General features: G+C 61.2%; 1 protein-coding gene across 1 annotated transcript; it reads left to right on the plus strand.

Moving 5' to 3' along the window:
- The first annotated feature begins 303 nt into the window (after nt 1-303).
- On the plus strand, nt 304-13,813 carry GTPBP3 (GTP binding protein 3, mitochondrial). Its single transcript, XM_074978352.1, has 9 exons — nt 304-518; nt 2,369-2,607; nt 5,981-6,067; nt 7,959-8,161; nt 8,897-8,969; nt 9,851-9,994; nt 11,426-11,591; nt 12,178-12,459; nt 13,055-13,813. The coding sequence occupies exons 1-9, from the start codon at nt 454-456 to the stop codon at nt 13,284-13,286; spliced, it is 1,491 nt and encodes a 496-aa protein (XP_074834453.1). The 5' UTR covers nt 304-453; the 3' UTR covers nt 13,287-13,813.
- The last annotated feature ends 15 nt before the right edge of the window (nt 13,814-13,828 follow it).

Genomic DNA, 13,828 nt, shown 5'->3' on the forward strand with positions numbered 1-13,828 from the left:
CAATGGGACCCAGCCCCACCTTGAGGCACAGAGCTGGGATCCTGGGGGCAGGCGCTAAATTGCCTCAGCACGGCAGTGCCGGCCAGCAAACTGCAGGAGGGAAGGGGCGGACTGGCTCCCCGGGCCTCCCCCGGCAGGACTGGGACCCTGCTCCCCAACCCAGCCCCGTGTGGACGCGCTAAACCCGGCCAGCAGGCTCAGCCGGCCAGCAGCGCACAAGCCCCGCCCTTCTCTGGGTGCTTGGCCAATCAGCCGGCGGCAGAGGCGGAGCTTCTTGCCCTCACCTGAGGCCGCAGCGCGCGTCATCAGGAGCTGGCGGCGGCAGGGCCGGAGCTGCGGTCCCGGGCGCGCTGCGCCCCTCCCCCCGCCCGCGTGCTGGGGCTGCTGCGGGGCGCTGCGGGGGCGGGGCTTGCTCGGACCCCCCGCCCCCGTTGCTGCGCCCTGCCGGGGGCCATGTGGCCCGGCACGTGGAGGAAGGCGCTCGCCGCGCTCAGCCCCCTGCCTTGCGCTGCTGCCAGGTGGGTGGGTATGGGGGGGTCCCTGGGGGCTCTTGGGGGGGCAGCAGCAGTCGGTGGCAAGGGCTGTGTTTGCCCAGGCTGCGCCCCCAGCTCAGGGCATGTGCCCGCCTGCGTCGGAGCCGGTGCCCCCTTCCTGGGGTCCCAGGGGTCGGCTGGCTGCAGGGTGACTGGCTGGGGCGCACCATGCGACTGTGGCTCATGGGGGGGGTGGCCAAGGGGCCCCCAGTAGCCCCAGCCTGGGATCTGTTGTGGCTGAGGCCCCATACAGCAAACAGCTAATGGGGAGTCCTCCACCAAAGGGGCGGGGGCTGTCTCCTAACCGTGGTCCCAGATGGGTGATTGGGGGGTGGATGTGTGGGCACACACAGCCCTGTAGGCCTCGCTTTTGCGGGCTTGCTAAGGGTGCGGGAAGAGCGGCAGCTCCTTTGCTCGTGGCCAAGCATCTGCTTGCCCGGGTGGGGCAGTTTTGTGCACTGGTGAGGGTAGGAGACCAGGCGGATTGGACAGGGCGACTGGAAGGGCGCTACAGGCTGCTCTGTAGCTGCCCAGTACGAACCCCTCCCAGACCTGGGACCCAGAAAGAAAATTCATGCAATGGCTGGGCGGGAGCGGTGAGTCTGGCTGTGGTGCATCAAGTCTCCAGGTTGAACCTCTCTCGTCCGGCACCCTTAGGATCTGACCGGTGCCTACTGAGGGAATTTGCCAGACCATGGGAGGTCATATTAGCTGTGTCTACACGTGCACGCTACTTCGAAGTAGCGGCACTAACTTCGAAATAGCGCCCGTTGCGGCTACACGCGTCGGGCACTATTTCGAAGTTAACTTCGACGTTAGGCGGCGAGACGTCGAAGTCGCTAACCTCATGAGGGGATCGGAATAGCGCCCTACTTCGACGTTCAACGTCGAAGTAGGGACCGTGTAGACGATCCGCGTCCCACAACGTCGAAATTGCTGGGTCCTCCATGGCAGCCATCAGCTGGGGGGTTGAGAGACGCTCTCTCTCCAGCCCCTGCGGGGCTCTATGGTCACCGTGGGCAGCAGCCCTTAGCCCAGGGCTTCTGGCTGCTTCTGCGGCAGCTGGGAATCCATGCTGCAGGCACAGGGTCTGCAACCAGTTGTCAGCTCTGTGTATCTTGTGTTGTTTAGTGCAACTGTGTCTGGGAGGGGCCCTTTAAGGGAGCGGCTTGCTGTTGAGTCTGCCCTGTGACCCTGTCTGCAGCTGTGCCTGGCACCCTTATTTCGATGTGTGCTACTTTGGCGTGTAGACGTACCCTCGCAGCGCCTATTTCGATGTGGTGCTGCGCAACGTCGAAGTTGAACATCGACGTTGCCAGCCCTGGAGGACGTGTAGACGTTATTCATCGAAATAGCCTATTTCGATGTTGGCTTCACATGTAGACGTAGCCATTGTCTAGCAGTTTTACCAACACTTCTACTGCTTACTGTGCTCTTAAAAGACATTTGAGGGTAAATTACAGCTAAATAACAGCACAGAACACTGAGAGCCAGGCCTGGTGGCTTTAAACAAACTTTATGGGACTGTTGAAAACTTGGCCATGCCTATGGTAAGTGGACATCTGGCTAAGGAAAACCATGCTGGATTACTGATGTTGCCAGAGGAGGGTGTTCTGGATTAGAGAGGTTCAACCTGTAGTAGCAGCGGTTGGTACCAGGGGCTTCAGCAGAAGGTGCTAAGCTGACCTCACAGCTTGGCCCAGCATTCGGTGCTGCTCACAGGGTAGCAGTCTCTCTGCTGCTGTGGGTCATTGATCAGACCTGGGTGGTGGGAATCTTTTGCTTCTGGGCCCATTGCTTGGGGCATTTTCACCTCTGGACTTTGGGGCTTTTAGGCTGGCCAAGTGGCTCTCCTGCCCTGCCGGGAAGAGAGACACCATCTTTGCCTTGTCTTCGGGCCATGGGAAATGCGGTGTGGCTGTGATCCGGACCAGCGGCCCTGCCAGCGGGGCGGCCCTGCGGAGTCTAACTGGGCAGCAGGACCTGCCCCGGCCTAGAGCTGTCACCTTGCAGAGGATCCACGACCCCAGCTCTGCGGAGACCCTGGACCGGGGCCTGGTCATCTGGTTCCCAGGTTAGAGCTGAAGGCTGTAGCAGGCTCTGTAGGGCTGGGACACCCGGCCCATGCACACAGGGGGTCTTGGGGGCAGCTCCCACCTTGATCCACGTGGGGATTGACAGGCACTGAGACCCCAGGGATACTCAGTCTGTGCCGCAGAGCATGACATTTGCTTGGTCTCTTGCCGCCCTCACTAGCTGGATGGAAACAGCTGGCTGGCGGGAGCTCCCCCGTAATAACCCCCCGGCAGGGGCAGCCACCTTCCGGAGAGGGTCGCCCGCTCGTTCCTGTCCGCAGCTCCCAGCACTAACCCCACAGCATGTGGAGCTGCAGCGAGGTGCCCAGCCCAGGCCAGCCCTCTCTTGGCACATCTCTGTCCCAGGGTCACCCTCCATCCCCATAGTCACACATCCTCCCCGCCCCAGGAGAGATTCCCAGCTGCATTTTCCCGATCCCCACTCTCCAGCTGCCTCCCAGCTGATCTTGCGTGGCCTCATCTGCGGCTCTTCGAGCAGAGCACGTGCAGGATCGGGGCCAAAATGGAGCCTGGTTGTGGCTGGCCGTGGGCAGCAAAGCCCACGTCATTGGGCCCGTCTCCTTGTGGCTGGGTCCCGTTCTGTCCGGTGTGGTGTTGCACGAGACACCAGGGCAGGCATTGCCCCAGGATGGCTTGTCTTGCCCCAGCGCTGTGCCAGGCCTGTCCTCCCTGCGGCCTTGGGCCCTCTGTGTGCACGTGGCCTGGGGCGGGCGAGATGGGATTTCCACTTTCCTGATCAATCGCCATCTGCTTTCTCGCCTCCGGTGGTCTCCCGCCCTTCGTGCACAAGGGAATTGGAATGGCCGAGCCCTGCGGGTCACAAGCCCTGTACCGGGGGTGTCTGACTCACAGCCCAGGGGCAGCCTGAGCAGTTCTGTGTGAGCCCTCGGGGTAGGGGTGGTGTCCATCCCCTTTCCCCAACTCCAGCTCTGCTGTGCCCTGGGCCACCTCTTTCCATCCCTGCTCAACCCCCGCCCCCTGCATTGCACCCCTCCCTGGGGAACTACCGAGCTGCCTGGCAGGGGGTGGCCACGGGGGTCAGTCCCGCTCCCCACCCACCCACCACAACAGTGGGAGCTGCAGGGAAGTGACACGATGCTGCAGCATCTGCTCTACTCTGCTGCCATCTCCCAGGCCAGCCCGGTTCCTCCAGCCACTGCTGCGAAGCTTTGCTTTCCTGTGGCTCCTGTCATGAGTGCAGAGGAATGACCCCTGGCTGCTGGCCCCAGCATGCCCAGAGCCCTGCAGACTAAGCCGAGTATGGGGGCGTGGGGACGTCCCGTCCATAGGACACTTGGGGCAGCTACTGCGGGGGCCTGACAAAATGTGGGGCCTGGGGGTGGCCGCGTCGAACCTTTCTGTGGACGGAACAGCTCTGAACTCACCACCTGCAGGCCACAGGGCCATGCTGTGCTACCGGTGTGGTGCTGGGGACCCTGCGGGGGGTGTTTAAATGGCCCCGGGGCAGCAGGAGGGACCAGGTGGTGCATGAGGAGGTGGGGAGCATGTAGGTGGGCCGGTGGGGCCAGGAAATGTGCAGAGGAACGACCACAGCGAGACCCCCAGCTCCCCCGGAGCCTTACCAGAGTGGGGTGCCCGCTGGCCCACGAAGAGGACATGAGCCCTGGCCCTGGGGTACACTGCATTCAAGACCCCTGTCCTGTACTGAGAAGAGCTAATGAGGGGTTTCCGTTCACGCCAGAGCTCTGGGAGCAGGAAGGGCCCGGCTCTGTCCTTGGTACTTGCACATGGCTCCAGAGAGCTCGTGGGTGTCTTGCAGCCTTTACAAGCAGCATTGCTTGCGCCCTCTGTTCTTGTACTTCCCCCACCTCCTTTGCTATTGTTGAGAGCTCCGGCATGAAAACAGGATCTCTGCTCCCCAGCCCAGCAGTCCGTGAGGCTGCCAGCGAGCAGCTGTCGGGTCCTGGCTGGATGAGGGAACATCCCAGAAAGCCCCTGGCGCCCAGGCAGAGTTCCAAGGCGGATGTTGTGTGAGGGTTTCCCGCCGGATGCTGAAGGGCTGAGATGCTCCCAGGCACAGGGCGTCTTTCTCTCCCGCGGCTGAAGGGGGAGACCGTCAGTGCAGGGCAGTCGGAGGGGCTGGAGCTGGCTGCCATCGATACCCTCATTGCCAGGGAGCAGATCTGCTGTGTGGGGTTGGCTGTGGGTCCCCTTTCAGCTGCCGCTGGGACAGAATTTGGCACTTCTGGAGCTCACCAAGCCCCAGTCTCTATTGTCTGCGTGAAGGAACTTGGTGCTCAGCTCATCCGTCCCCTGCCGCTGTGCCTAGACCGCCCTGCGGAGGGGGCCAGAGCCCGGCTGCTCAGCAGGCGTGGGACCAGGATGGGATTTGCAGGGTCTGGGACCAAGTCTCCTCTAGGAAGCCGGACAGGGCTCGGCTGGGCTGGGCGGGTCTCTTGCTACATGGGTGGGACCAGTGAGTGGCGACTGTGGCCAGTGCAGGTGGAGCTCTAAGGGGACTGCGGTTTGGACGGTGGGCCAGGAGTTCAGGCGCTTGCCCGGGGGATCCCAGCTGGGTCGTGATCCCGGCTAGAGGACCAAGGGACTGGGTAGTTGGAGAGTTCAGCTTATTGTGTGCTGGGGTTGCCTGGAAATCCAGCCCCCGGGGCAGGCACTGAGTCCTTGGCTCTTGGGCCCCCACCCACCAAGTTCCGACCTGAAGCACTTGGGTTTCCCCTGGCACGTTTCACAAGAGCCAAGATGTTAGCTCTGTTTGCAGCCCTGGCCAGAGGATTCCCCTTGGCTCTCTGGGTGCTGTCTGCAAAGCTGCCGTGCTCCAGCCGGAGGTGGGGGCAAGTGATTTCCAAACAGGGATTGGTGTGAAGGCAGCTTTGGGGAGCACCATCACCACCCCACCTCAGTCGCTGTCTGGCTGTGCGCTGCAGAGGGAGCTTTTCATTCCTTCTCTGCTGTCCGTCTCAGCCACCTGTCTGTCCCTTCCCAGCAGCGTCCTGTCCCTGATTGCCCTCATTCTAACGGTCGGGCCCTTGGCCCATCCTGGCAGCACCAGCGCAGAGACGGATAGAAATGCATTAGCATTTAACCCGCTTCCTGCCCCAGTTGGGCAGCTTCCCACAGGAGCCACATGCAGGGATCCCTCTAATTCCCCCCGGCCCAGTCATTTGTGGAATAAATTTTGTTGTATGCACCAAGGCATGAGCTGATGTGCACCACCCATAGAAACACAGGCTGCTGGCTGTGGGCACTCTGCTAATCAGCCGGGCGCTATATAAACCTCTTCTGGGTGGCCTCTGGAGTTCTCAGTGTAGAGGGGACACTGGACGCATGTCCTAGGTAAGCGCTGTCTCTGATGGGCTCTGTGTTTTGCAGGGCCCCACAGTTTCACTGGGGAGGACTGCGCAGAGCTGCACGTCCACGGGGGGCCGGCAGTGGTGAGCGGCGTGCTCCAGGCCTTGGGTGAGTGTCTCCCTCCGTCTCTCTGACAATCAACAAGCCAAGTTCTCCGTCGCTCTGTCCCCCCTGTGCTGTGGGCCTGGGATGGGGAGAAAGGGCCTCAGGTAACACCTGCTGAGTTGGGCTGGTGTCAGGGATGGATCTGGGGAGTGGATCAATGGTGAACCATTGATAACTAGGCTCAGTGAAAGGTTGTCCAACCAGTTATGCACATGCCTTATAGTAACCCTGTCTAGCTGCATTTCCCTAGTTCATCGATAAGAATATTATGCAAAACTGTATCAAATGCATCACTAAAGTTTAGGTGTGCCACATCTCCCCTGGCCCCTTATCCACAAAGTTTGTTTCCCTATCAGATTGGTTTGCCATGAGTTGGTTTTTTTTTCTCACCACCTTGTTATCTTCCAGCTCTTAGCAAATCGATTCCTTAACTATTTGTTGCATTATGTTTCCTGGCACAGAAGTTAAGCTGACTGGTCCGTAGTTTCCTGGGTTGTCCTTATTTCCCTTTTCGTACGTGGGCACTATATTTGCCATTTTCCAGTCTTCTGGAATCTGTTCCAGGACTTCTCAAAGACGATCGCTAATGGCTCAGATACTTCCTCTGTCAGCTTCTTGATTATTCTAGGAAGCCTTTTGTCAGGCTCTGGTGACTTGAAGACATCTGACTTTTCCAAGCAAATGTTTAACTTGTTCTTTTCGTATTTCAGCTTCTGAACCTTCTCCCTTTTCTCCAGCGTTCCTTGTGCTAGGGGCCAGTCACCACCAGAGTTCTTAGTGAAAACTGAAACAAAGTAATTCAGCACCTCTACCGTTTCCTTTCTCCTCCCCGGCCTCCTTTTTTTCTGGTATTGTTTTTTCCCTCTTCGTTGAGCAATGGGCCAGCCCTGCCCTGGGTCTTCCTCCTGCTTCTGAGATACGTGTGGACTGTTTTCTTGTTTCCCTTTATGTCGCTAGTGCGTTTGAGCTTTTTTTGTGCCTGGGTCTTTCTAATTTTGCCTCTGCATGTGTGTAGTTTGATCTTCTTTCCACTTTTTATACAACTCCTTTTTGATTTTTAGATCATTAAAGATCTCCTGCTTCCGGCAGCGTGGTCCGTTCCTAGCTTTCCTACACAGTGGAATAGTTTGTTCTTGCATCCTTAACAATGTCTCTCTGAAAAACTGCCAACTGTCTTCAATTGTTTTTCTTCTTAGTCTTGCTTCTCCTGGGACCTTACCTGTCAGCTCCCTGAGTTGGCTAAAGCTGGCGTATTGAAAGCTGTTGTTTTTATTTTCTGCTCCCTCCTGCCATTCCTTGGAATCACAACCTCTGTCATTTCACGATCGCTTTCACCGAGCTGCCTGCCGCTTTTACATTCTCAGGAGCTTGTTTGATTTTGTTAAAATCAAATCTAGAACAGCTTCTCCCTGGTCGCTTTTGCCACCTTCTGAAGTCAAAAATCATCCTTAATCCAGGCGCCAGCAACCTTTCTGAGGCAGAGGGCAGAAATTTGACCTTTTGATCCCATTATACGACCGAGTGCCGGTGGTACTTCTTCAAGTCCCTCATAGTCCTACTTACAACAGCTTCATTCCTAACGCACTGAAGGTGCAGAGCTTTGCCGTTGAGGTGGTGGCTGGCAGCATTAGCTGGTCTTTTGTAATCCATAGGCGGCCTGGCTGGAGGGGCAGGAACCCTCGTGTGCCAATGAAAATCAGCTCGCGTGCCGCTCTCGGCACCAGTGCCGGGGGAAGCTGACCCCTGCTCTAATCCATTCCAGAACGTGGCCCCGGGATGCTCTTATTTCACTGCTGGAGATCTCTCTCCTCCCAGAGGCGGGGCAGGTTGCTGGCCACACAAGGAGCCATGCCCTTGTGGGTCCACTGAGGTTTGCTGTGCGTGGTTTTTCTAGGGCGCCTGCCCGGTCTGCGCCCTGCCGACCCCGGCGAGTTCACCAAGCGGGCGTTCCAGAACGGCAAGCTGGGCCTGACCGAGGTGGAGGGGCTGGGGGACCTCATCCATGCCGAGACGGAGGCCCAGAGGAGGCAAGCGCTGCGGCAGATGGAGGGGGAGCTGGCACAGCTGTACCAGCGCTGGAGCGAGGAGCTCACCAAGGCAAGGTCCCTCTCTGCCCCAGCCCGGAATGGCTGTGCTGGCAGCAGAGGGGGATAGCGTAGGGCGGAGAGACTCCTGCCTTCGGGTCATACCCCTGCTGCTGCCGCCCCGGTGGGCCTTGGCTCCCCTCTGTAACCAGGGCGCCTCCTTCGCCAGATGCCTTGAGCTCCTTGGATGCAGAGCAGTTGAATATTCCTGCACCATGTGATCTGACCCTTGTTCCCAGCAGCAGGCTCCATCCCCTGGCCGGGTTAGGCTCTGACCTGACCCTGTGCCAGCTGGGAGGCCAGAACTCCACAGGGCTGGAGGGAGTCAGGGGGTTACTGATGCCGTTTCAGAGGTGCCAGCTGTGAGTCCGGACTCCTGGGTTCAGCTCCCCGCTCACCCTGATTCCATCGGTGCCTTTGAGCAAGCGGGATCCTCTCTCTGGTCTCTGTCCCCCCAGCTGCCGCCTGCTCCAAGCTCCCAGGTGGGAAGCGCTAGGTCAGGGTGGGGGGTGAGCAGCTCTTGCGGGGTGGCTGAAGCAGCTGGCCTGCTGTAAGGGACCCCGGAGGGTTAGACGCCCAAGGGAGCCACAGGTCTGAGTTCGCTGCTGGAGGAGCGCTGGGGGTGCAAAGATGCAGCCCGGGTCCTGAGTCAGAGCCAGGTGGGACTCCGCCTGGGTGCTGGCACCTGACCTGACTGCAGGATCAGGGCCGCAGCGAGCCAAGTGCCGTCCTCCTTTCCACCCCTCAGGCCCTGGCCCACGTGGAGGCCTTTATCGACTTCAGCGAGGAGGACAACCTCGAGGAGGGCGTGCTGGCCCAAGGTGAGTGGTGCTGGCCTGCCCTTAAAGGGGCAGTGTCCTCATAGAGCCCCCAGGCTGAGATCACCTGTGCCTGGCGCCTCACCCTGTAGCTTGTGTTCGGGGGAAGCAGGGCCCAGACGTTGTCGGGACAGCATTCCAGGCTCCTGTTGGGCTGGTGTGAATGATGACACAGGGGTCTGAGCCAGAATTCCCTCTAATTTTTAACATCCAAGGGCGGAATAAATTTTGTTCTGTGCACTTAAGCCTGTGCTGATGTGGGCCCTCAGTAGCAACTTGTGCTGCCAGCGGCTCTGGTTGCTCTGTTCATCAGCTGGGTGGCACCTGAATCTCTCCTGGGCGGCCGCCCAAGCGCTCGGCTTACAGGGAGCCCTGGTCTGGGCAGTGACTTCTAGAGCCCTGACCCCATTAAAACTGGGAAGTCTGAATTGCCTTGGCTGCTCTGTGGTTCGTTCGATGCAGGCTGTGCCTTGGATCTGGGCATGCTCACGTGCTGTGCCATAGGGCTGTCCAGAGCTAAGTGGTGCCCAGCCCTTGTGCTGGGGTCACTTTCACCCTGTCCCTGGGTGTCTCTTTCTCTAGTCGGTTTCTGTTTCATCTGCAAACTCCCCTTGATTTCATGCCAGAATCGAAATTCTGGGCCCTTTGAACTGGTGGCCAATAGAGGCACAGAGCCAGCTGTGGCACTAGATTCGGACGGGTCTGGGTCCATTCCTGGCTCTGCCACTGACTTGCTGTGTGGCTTGGGGCAAGTCACTTAGTCTGCTCTGGCTCTCTGCTTCCATCTCCATTCCCTCCCTCTCTCTGCACTGTTTTCATTTCATGTTACTGTTCCCCCACTCCCTTGCTGCTCGCTGGGATGCTGGCTCGTGACCTGGTCTCAGTGGATGCTGCTGTGCAGATGCTGGAGGAGGAGCTGAAGGGACACCTGCTGGACGGACGTCGCGGGGAGCGGCTGCGTGGGGGGGTCCATGTGGTGATCGCTGGCCCCACCAACGCTGGCAAGAGCAGCCTGCTCAACCTCTTGTGTGAGCTGGGGAGAAGGATGGGGTGGGACCTTCCTCTGCAGTTCTTAGTGTCCCCTGTCATTCAGGGTCTCACCCACACCAGGGATTGGTTCAGCTCACTGCGGGGTTAGGTGCTGGCTGGACAGCCAAGGACCAGGGTTCCCTCTGATTTTTTGCCATCCATGTGCAGGAAAAAATTGTTCTGTGCACCGAGGCATCTGCCAATGTGCACCACCCATAGGGACACAGGCCGCCGGCTGCGGGCGCTCTGCTGATCAGCTGGGCAGCACCTGAATCTCTCCCGGGTTGATGCCCCAGTGCTCAACTTCCAGGGAACACTGCCCAGGGCTCTTAATTCCTCCCAGAAGGGACAGGCCCTGATTAGCTTCCCACTTCCCAGTGCCGGGGGAGTTCACGCTGGTCAGCCCTGGCTGCTCTGTGCCGGGTTCCCCAGCACCCGGGTATTAACCATCGCATCGGCTGCACAGTGTGGCCGGGGCAGCCAGGGGCCAGGCGAGGGCCGGAGCAGATGGCCGTGTTCTGTGGACCAGGCAGAGAGGGAGACACGACATGGGCCCTGGGTGGCAAAGCCAGGGTAGGGGATTTGCTGCTGCTCTCCCCAAACTCCTGCCCAGTTTGAACCGGGGCCCGTTTTCAAGCCTGCGCTGGTCTTCGGCTGCCCCCAGGCTGGGCTTGCTTTGGGGTGGGGGGCACAGGCGGGGGCCCCTGAGGCTGACTCTGAGGAGCTGACACCTGCAGCCTGGCGCCTGTGTGGTGGAAGCCCAGCATGGCTAGAATTGGGCCCAAGCCGTGGCAGCCCTGGTAGCCTGTGGGGCCGGTGGCTGTGGGGAGCGGGGGTCTGGGCTGGGGTTCCCCCTGCGGGTTTGGGCTGTGAGTGCCCTGGCTGAGGCTGGTGCGTGCTGGTGAGGGAACAGGCCGGGACGCTCCCATGCCCACTAGGTGGCAGCAGGAGGCCACGCTGGGCCTGATGCTGTGGAAGGGTGCTGAGCCCCTGGCTTGTGTAACCAGGGTCTGCTGTGGGCCCCAACTGAATGGGTGGGCGCTGGCAGCCTGCCACAGCCCCACACGCTTCAGGGGGCTGCACGGCCACCTTCCCCGCCCCACTGCGGCCTGAGGGAGGAAGGCCTTGCCTTGGACGGGTGCTGGGATATGGGGTTGGACTGGGGCACGGCTGGCCCTGGCCCAGTGACTGCCAGACGCTGTGACCGTATGCAGGGTGCCCTGTCGACATGGACGGGGCTCGGGTGCCCCTGTGCTGAGCAGCTGCCTGGAGCAGCCCTGGAGAAAGGCCTGGGGGTGCGGGGGGGCTGTGGGATCTTGGGGCCGGGTGTGGCTGGGGGTGGCAGCCCCATGCTGAGAGCTCCTCAGTCCAGGCCCCCCGCCTGCCTCCTGGCCGATCGCCCAGCGTGGTTCCTGACCTCTCCTGTCCAGGCCAGAGGCCCGCGGCCATTGTCTCCCCCGTCGCGGGGACCACGCGGGACGTGGTGGAGTCAGCGCTGAACGTCGGCGGCTACCCCGTGGTGCTGAGTGACACGGCCGGGCTGAGGGAGGCCCAGGATGCGGTCGAGCGGGAGGGCGTGAGCAGAGCGCGGGAGAGGTGAGAGAGCTGGGACGGGGGTGCTAGGAGTGGGGAGGGGTTGGGGGGCTGGGACGGGGTCGTCGGCTATGGTGGGGGGCTGGGACAGGGGTGCTGGCTGTGGGGGGCGGGGCTGGGATGGGAGTGCTGGCTGTGGGGTGGGGTTGGGGGGCTGGACCGGGGGTGCGAGGAGTGGGGTGGGGTCAGGGGTCTGGGTCAGGGGTGCCAGCTGTGGGCGGGGTCGGAGGCTGGGCCAGGGGCGTCAGCTGTGGGGTGGGGTTGGGTGGCTGGGCTGGGCCAGGGGCGCTGGCTGTGGGCGGGGTTGGGGGGCGTATGTATTTCTTAGGGGCTGTCTGTTGTGCCGGGTGGGGGGACCCACTGGGCTGAGGCGCCGGGGGGGTGGGGGGAACGCAAAGCTACTGAGCTGTGCTGGGGATCGGGGCCCCCCAAGGCCGCGGGAGGAGAGGGGACCCAGCCGGGGGGCTCTGGACAGACTCAGCACCTCTTGGCGTTCAGGCCTCTGGGGGGCTGTGAGGCGTGGATGGGGGTCCCGCCAGGCCTAGCCCTGGGGCAGCGTGCAGCAGCCTCCCAGCCCCTCTGCCCCCAGGCTGCAGCGTGCGGACCTGGTGCTGGCTGTGCTGCCCGCGGTGGACGTTGCCCCAGAGCCTGGGCACCTTGCCGATGCCCTGCGAGCCGTCCTGCCCCCCGGCGCCCCAGCACCCTACATCCTGGTCCTCAACAAGGCCGACCTGCTGGAGGGGGGATGCAGAGGGGCCCTGCTGGGAGCCTGCGAGGAGGCAGCACTGTCTCCCGCCTGCCTGCTGTCCTGCAAGACTGGAGAGGGCCTGGACAGCCTCCTGAGCCTGCTGGGGGTGCAGCTGGAGCAGCTGTGAGTTGCTGGGGGTGACGGGTGAGGGATGGGGTGGGGGGACCTTAGTGGCAGGTGTGGGGTCTTGTGGGCTGGGACCCCTGTTTGTGATGGAGGGCACAGTGGTGCCCTTGGCAGCAGGGGGCGCTGCGGGGCAGGGAATGGGGCTGCCTCTCGTACCAGGGCCAATATGGGGGCTGCACAGGCGGGCACAGGCTTTGCTTCCTGGAGCTCACAGCCTGAACAGATAAAGGAGGGAGGGAAACTGAGGCACGGAGTGGTGTGGCTGGTCACTCAGCAGGAAGCGGCAGAGCTGGGACTAGAGCCCAACTCTCCGTCCCCCCGCCCAGTGCTCCATCCACTAGACAACCCAGTCTGCCGCAGATCACAAAACTGCTCAGCGGGTTGACAAGGGCTCGAACAGGCAAGCGCTTGGAGAGGCCTCCCATTTCCAGGTGAGCCTGTGGGATTAGGACTTGCCTGTGGAGCTAGAGGAGAATCGCTATCAGCTCTGAGCAGTACGGGGTTTATGACATGCATCAAAGCAGAGGGCAGCTTCTGTTTGTTCTCCTACACGAGCTGGGTTTTGGGCATGACCCCCCTTTTCATCTGCCAGGTGTGGCGACCCTCTGGCTGGCTCCCCGAGCCTGACGCAGGCACGACACCGCCTCCACCTCACCAGCTGCCTGGGCTCGCTGAGCCGGTACCACGGCTACAAGGCGCTGGACCTGGTGCTGGCAGCCGAGGAGCTGCGACTGGCCCGCAGGTACCTGGGGAAGATCACGGGCCGGGTCAGCGCTGAGGAGATCCTGGATATCATCTTCAGGGACTTCTGTGTTGGGAAGTGAGGGGCTCAGGGCTGGTGTGAGATCAGGCCAGGGGCTGGAATGCCTCCATGGTGGCAGAGGAAAGTGAGGGAGGACAGCGCGCTAGCAGTGATGAGTTGGCAGGGCTCAGTTTCAGCCCTGCAGTAGTTTGCCCTGAGGCAGAGGCTCGAGGGGCTGGAAATGCTGCAGGTTGGGATGGAGGGGCAGCTGTAGGGGTTGGGGGAGCCCAGGGCCAGGGGGCAGCAGCGGAGCTGTGGATGTGGGATGCAGCTGCTCAGGAGGCAGAGGCCACCCCCTTCTCCCACCTGCACCCACCACCTACTGTTTGCCCCCCATTGTGCTTATTAAACCCCCCCGGAGCACTTTTCCCTGCCCTGTGATCTGTTCTTTCCTCCCCACAGCAGGAGGCCCAAGGAGGTCGTCCCTCTACCCTGCAGTGAACAGCAGGCGCTGGGCTGGGCAAAGCAAGGGCAGATCAGCCAATGGCTTGTTCCTTGTCTTAGCAGGGGAAACTGAGGCAGGGGGAAGGGAGTCTTCCCATTCAGAGCCAGCGGTGTGCTCGG

The sequence above is a fragment of the Carettochelys insculpta genome, chromosome 27, assembly GCF_033958435.1.
Source record: "Carettochelys insculpta isolate YL-2023 chromosome 27, ASM3395843v1, whole genome shotgun sequence".
Lineage (NCBI taxonomy): Eukaryota > Metazoa > Chordata > Testudines > Carettochelyidae > Carettochelys > Carettochelys insculpta.